Source organism: Vicia villosa, linkage group LG3 (genome assembly GCF_029867415.1).
Source record: "Vicia villosa cultivar HV-30 ecotype Madison, WI linkage group LG3, Vvil1.0, whole genome shotgun sequence".
NCBI classification, from domain to species: domain Eukaryota; kingdom Viridiplantae; phylum Streptophyta; class Magnoliopsida; order Fabales; family Fabaceae; genus Vicia; species Vicia villosa.
Genome location: NC_081182.1, coordinates 103,347,603 through 103,354,327, shown reverse-complemented (window position 1 = coordinate 103,354,327; position 6,725 = coordinate 103,347,603). Strand labels below are relative to the sequence as shown.

The window sequence follows — 6,725 nt, the reverse complement described above, 5'->3', positions numbered from 1 at the left end:
TCGGTCATGATGGCGGTTATCAGGAATGCCAATTCGAGCGGAACCGTGGTAACATGTGTCCTTGGCTTGATGTTGTACAGGATCACAGATAAAATGCCCCTTGCATGAATGCTCAGATCCTTCCTGTTGTAGTGTGTTGGATTTCCTTGCCGGCTAAGCTCTGGTCCTCTCCCTGGAATACAAATTATTTCAGACATCAGCTCCACAAGATTGACGCAGTTAGTTACATTTTGCCTGTAGAAACACCTCTCATTGTCCGTCAATTGGAGGGGTTCCCCTAAAAAGTCACTGATTGAAGTTCTATCAAATGCCACAGTTTTTCCTCTTACATAGGATTGATATGTGTAGGCTACTGATTCATCGGTGGTTTTGATAGCGTTTGCATAGAATTCCTTTACTATGTCATAGTCAATGACGGTGTGTGGTTCGAACACACGTTGCCAGTTCCTATTCTCAAGAAAATCCCACATAGCAGCATAAGGACCCCCTCCTTGTCCTAAGGGGACAACCACTTTCTCAGTTAAAATGGTGCGGGAACCCAGATTCTTGAACCTGTCTGCTTGGGCCCGACCTAGAAATCTATCAGCTTGGTTTGCAGTAGCACGGGATCCTCTAGGACCAGAGCTTGTGGACTTGGTGCGTACTCTCTTGGCAGGATTCATCTGCAATTATCACAACAAATGACAAAGCAACAGAAAAAATCAGAACAGAAAAATTAACAAAAACTCTCCAGCCGCGGCGCGACTGCGGTTTCCCGCGGCGCGGCTGCGGCGCACCTGAAGAACTCTTCCCTGCATTGGGTTTTTGTTTGGATCCCTAACATTGTTAATCAGACCAGGATATAGCATTTGCACAATAATTTGATGTCACCTACCCTAGGGTTTTGTTTAAATGCCACTAGATTCCTCCTACCTAAGATTTAGGGTTCTTGGGAGAGAAAGAAATTACTAGTACACAAGAGTGGAGAATGAGGAACATACCTTGTTGAAGATTGAGTGATGATGAACGAGAATGAACCAGATTGTGAGATTTCGCTCTATGGGTTGGGTGAGTTTTAAAAGAAAGAAAGAGGGGGAACTGAGCAGTTTCCAAATAAAATCTGAATATATTATTTTTTCCGCAACACCGCGGCGCGCAAGGTTTCTCCCGCGACGCGCAAATATCTCTGTTTGGCGTCGCGGCGCCCACTTAATGCCCGCGGCGCGGCCTTTAAAAAAAATTTGAATTTTTTTACTGCTTGTTTCCCTACTTCAATCTTTTGTAACTTCCCTTGTGCTTATGGCACTGATTGATGATAACCCATATAAAAATAAAAGGATAAATTAAAAGAAAATTACTTAAAATGAAAGATGCTTACTCTGTTGGGTTGCCTCCCAACAAGCGCTTCGTTTAACGTCGCATGGCTCGACGGTCAAACTCCTTTGACTAGGAGTTCAAAAGTGAGATTGTGCACACTTCTCTATCAAACTCTCCCCCAAGGTAGATTTTCAACCGTTCTCCATTAACGGTCCAACTGTCTTTAGTCTTACCATCTTCGATAGTAATGGCACCGTAAGATTTAATTTCCTTGATTATGAACGGCCCTGACCAATTAGACTTCAATTTGCCTGGGAAGAGCCTGAGCCTAGAGTTGAATAGTAACACAAGGTCGCCCACCTTGAACTCTTTCTTTTTGATTCTCTTATCATGGTACCTTTTCATATTTTCCTTATACATTTTATTAGATTCTTATGCTAGGTACCTGAATTCCTCAAGTTCATGGAGTTGATTCTTCCTCTTCTTATACGCCAAACTATCATCTCTATTGAAGAAACGTAAGGCCCATAGTGCTTTGTGCTCCACCTCCACCGGTAAATGACATGCCTTACCATAAACCATTTGAAAAGGTGATGCACCAGTTGGCGCTTTGTATGCTGTCCTATATGCCCACAAGGCATCGTCTATCCTTACCGACCAGTCTTTACGGGACTCCGACACCGTCTTCTCGAGAATGTTCTTGATTGCTCGATTTGAAATTTCTGCTTGCCCGTTGGTTTGGGGATGGTAAGGTGAAGCTATCTTGTGGTTGATATGATATGTGTCCAGCACTTTTGCCACCTGTTCATTAACAAAGTGAGATCCACCATCGCTTATGATCACTCTAGGCATGCCAAAACGTGTGAATATGTTACGGTTTAAAAATTTTAGCACCGTTTTGGCATCCGCCTTTGGTGTAGCGATGGCTTCGACCCACTTGGAAACATAATCCGCTGCAACTAGAATATATTCGTTAGTAAAAGAAGGAAGAAATGGCCCCATAAAATCGATACCCCAACAATCAAAAACTTCTACTTCAATGATGGTTTGAAGTGGCATCTCATCTCGTTTACTTATCCCACCAACTCTTTGACATTTGTCACAATTCTTTGCATGGTGATGGGCGTCTTTGAAAATAGTTGGCCAGAAAAATCCGGATTGGAGGACCTTTGTTGCCGTCCTCCATCCATTAAAATGTCCACCACTCGGTGAATTATGACAATGCCACAAGATTTGTTGGGCTTCTTCTTCAGTAACACATCTCCTTAGAATTCCATCCTTACCTATCTTGAACAAGTATGGGTCGTCCCACACATAGTACTTTGCATCGGCTAACAACTTTTTCTTTTTGTTCCAGTCAAAGTCCTCTGGTATCATACCGGTGGCTTTATGATTAGCCAAGTCGGCGAACCATGGTCTTGTTTGTATTTCAAAAAGTTGTTCATCCGGGAATGTCTCATTTATTTCAGCTTCTTGGTTGGTGACATTTACATTGACCAAACGGGATAAATGATCTGCCACCACATTTTCTGACCCTTTTTTGTCCCGGATTTCTATGTCAAATTCTTGTAAAAGAAGGACCCAACGAATGAGTCTTTGCTTCGAATCCGGTTTGGTGAGCAGATATTTTATGGCCGCATGGTCTGTGTAAATCACCACTTTTGACCCAATGAGATAGGATCTGAATTTTTCAAGAGCATACACTATAGCTAAAAATTCTTTTTCTGTGGTAGCATAATTGACTTGAGCGTCATTTAGCACCTTGCTTGCATAGTGTATGACATGAAAAACTTTTCCTTTCCTCTGGCCTAGTACCGCACCTATGGCATAATCGCTAGCATCACACATGAGTTCAAAATGGTTTTTCCAATCGGGTGCTACGATCACAGGTGCGGTGGCTAGCCGTTCTTTTAGGTCATTGAAAGCTTGAACACAAGATTCATCAAAATTAAAATGCGTACCTTGGTTGAGTAAATTACTCAAGGGCTTGGCGATCTTTGAAAAGTCTTTAACAAACCTTCTGTAGAATCCTGCATGACCTAAGAAACTTCGTACTCCTTTGACATTTATTGGAGGTGGGAGCTTTGAAATTACCTCCACCTTGGCTTGGTCTACTTCAAGTCCTCGTGAAGATACTTTGTGTCCGAGTACAATTCCTTCCGTTACCATAAAATGGCACTTCTCCCAATTTAGGATCAAATTGGTCTCAATACACCTTTCAAGTGCCACATCCAGATTATTCAAACATGCATCAAAAGTCTTTCCGAATACCGAAAAGTCATCCATGAATACTTCAATACTTTTTTCAATAAGGTCGGAGAATATGGCTTGCATACACCTTTGAAAAGTTGCTGGGGCATTGCATAGTCCAAATGGCATCCTCCTATATGCGAAAATTCCAAATGGACATGTAAATGCTGTCTTCTCATGATCCTCTGGGTTGACTACGATTTGATTGTATCCGGAATATCCATCCAGAAAGCAATAATAATTCTGCCCCGATAATCTCTCAAGCATTTGATCCATGAATGGTAATGGAAAGTGGTCTTTTCTCGTTGCTTTGTTGAGTCTCCGGTAATCTATGCACATGCGCCACCCGGTCACAGTTCTAGTTGGTATGAGTTCATTTTTGTCATTACGGATTACCGTCATGCCTCCCTTCTTTGGAACAACTTGTACCGGACTTACCCATGCACTATCAGAAATTGGGTAAATCATTCCTGCTTCTAGGAGTTTGATCACCTCTTTCCTTACTACCTCTTTCATTGTTGGATTTAGTCTTCTTTGTGGTTGGGCCACTGGTTTGAAGTCTTCTTCTAACATAATCTTGTGCATGCAATATGCGGGGCTGATACCTTTCAAATCTGCCAATACCCATCCGATTGCTGCTTTATTCTTTTGAAGGATTTGTATGAGTCTTGCCTCTTCTGTAGCATTTAACTTTGAGCTAATAACGACCGGTTTATTTCCCTCTTCATCTAAAAAGACATACTTCAAATGAGTTGGGAGCAATTTTAATTCTAGCTTCGACTCTTTCACTTCTTTTTTCAGCTCCAAATTCTCCACTTTGTCTTCTTTGTTGGATGTGTTGCCACCTTTCTCTAATTCTTTTAGAAACAACTCAATTTCTTTTTCTTCTTCTTGAGTGAGAACATTAAATGAATCAACAAGAGATCTCTCTAAAGGGTTAGAAAGATGAATTTGGCTCGCCACTTCCTCGACACTTGCTTCAGTTACATCCATGCGAAAGCAATCATTCTTGTCTTTGGGTTGTTTCATGGCATCAAAAAGATTAAAACATACCTCTTCATCTTGGACTCTCAGCTTCATTATCCCATCATCGATGTCGATCATCATCCGGGCTGTTTTCATGAATGGTCTTCCAAGGATGATAGGTGAATCTTTATCTTCTTCCATATCAATCACCACAAAATCCACCGGAAACAGAAATTTGTCAACTTTCACTAACATGTCTTGTGCAATTCCATACGGGAGAGTGGTAGATTTATCTGCTAGTTGCAAAGTCATTCTTGTTGCCTTCATTTCAATATTTCCCAGCCGCTTTACTATTGATAAAGGGATTAAATTTATGCTTGATCCGAGATCAATCAATCCATTCCCAATATTTTGATTTCCTATTGTAACCGGCAATGTGACTCTTCCGGGGTCTCTCGCCTTTTGGGGGAGGCGTGATATTATAGCACTACATTGTGCATCAAGTATAATAACCTCTTCTTCTTCTTCCGGTCTTTTCTTCTTTGTCAAGATATCTTTCATAAATTTCGCAAATTTTGGCATTTGAGCAATAGCTTCAGAGAATGGAATATTAATTTGTAGTTGCTTAAAAATTTCCATAAACCTGGCATATTGTCTAGCGTTGTCTTTCTTTGATGGAGCATGGGGATATGGCAAATGTTGACTTGGAATCGTGTTGTTCGCCATCTTTCTTTGTAGCACTCCTTCTTTTTAATTTCTCCTTCTTGACTTCTTTATTCACATCCTCTTCTTCAGCCCCATTGCTAATAATTTCATATTCTTCGTCTTCTCCATCATGTTTTTCATCTTCCTTGTCTTTATCATCCTCCACCTCATTCGTTTCCTTTTTATCCTTACCACCTTTCTGTCCAGTCCTTGTTACCACCGCTTTGCAATGCTCCTTTGGGTTCTCCTGGGTGTTGGCCGAGAAAGTTGCATTTGATTGATTATTTGCAATCTGCTTAGCAAGTTGCCCCACTTGAGTTTCCAAATTTTTAATTGCAGCTTCCTGGTTCTTCTGATTTGTCATTGACATTTGCATGAATTGATTCATGGTCTCTTCTAACTTAGATTGTCCTCCTTGTTGTGGTGGTGGTTGAGTATAAGGTTGGAAGGTTTGTTGCTGATACCCTTGATTTGGTGGCCTTTGTTGGTACCCTTGGTTGTTATTCCTTGGTGGATAACCTTGTTGGTATGGATAGTTTTGATATTGATTCTGCCTTTGTCCTTGGTTGTTGTTCATGTAATTCACTTCTTCTTCTAGAACTTGTGGACAGAATCCTGTTTGATGATCTCCCTTGCACAATTCGCACTTAGCAACTTGATAAGAATTAGATACCCCGTTCAGCTCCTTGATTTGTTGTGGTAATTTAGACATTTGTTGTTTCAAAAGTTCCACTTGTGATGTTAGAAGCTTATTTTGGGCCAGCAGGGCATCACTGTTGTTCAATTCTAATACTCCGGGTTTCTTGTCTCTGACAGTTCGATCATGGTTACCCTGACGATCATTCAGAGCCATTCGCTCTATTATCTGAGTAGCTTCAACAGGTGTCTTGGACATGAGTGAACCACCAGCTGTGGCATCCAAGAGTGTCTTGTTTGTAGCTGTGAGACCGTTACGGAACATGTGGATTTGATCAACTTCTGTAAAACCGTGTCCTTTGCACTTTCTCAACATAGCTTTATACCTTTCCCATGCTTCATTCAATGATTCACTACTACCTTGAGAGAATACTGCTATTGCCGTTTTTGCTTCAAAAAATCGGTTTTGAGAGTAAAACCGTTCCAAGAATTTTTCCTCTAAGGTATTCCAATTAGTCATCACTGTTTCAGGTTGATCCAAGTACCAATCTTTTGCGTTAGATATCAAAGAGTGTGGGAACAACCTCTTAAATAATGCTTCCTCATCAGCTTGAGCGACACCCGTGGTACCCGCTAACTCATAGAATCGAGTGAGATGCGTGTACGGGTCTTCATGGTCCAATCCGGCGAAAGGACTTGCACAAGTCAATTGTATGATACTGGTCTTCAGTTCTGTCGGTCGCCCGTTGGCGGCAGTTCTAGCAAACTGAGGATTGAGTCTTGGACTATTTGCACATGGACCAGGAGCAGCCATGTTGACAACAGTAGGTTGTATAATAACTTCCGGTTCTTCTTCCGTGAATAGTTCGTGA

General features: G+C 41.4%; 1 protein-coding gene across 1 annotated transcript; it reads right to left on the bottom strand.

Moving 5' to 3' along the window:
* On the bottom strand, positions 1-833 carry LOC131656463 (uncharacterized). The gene is made up of 2 exons (XM_058926176.1): positions 330-833; positions 1-172 (listed from the first exon to the last, which is right to left on the bottom strand). The coding sequence occupies exons 1-2, from the start codon at positions 660-662 to the stop codon at positions 113-115; spliced, it is 393 nt and encodes a 130-aa protein (XP_058782159.1). The 5' UTR covers positions 663-833; the 3' UTR covers positions 1-112.
* Positions 834-6,725: the final 5,892 nt, after the last annotated feature.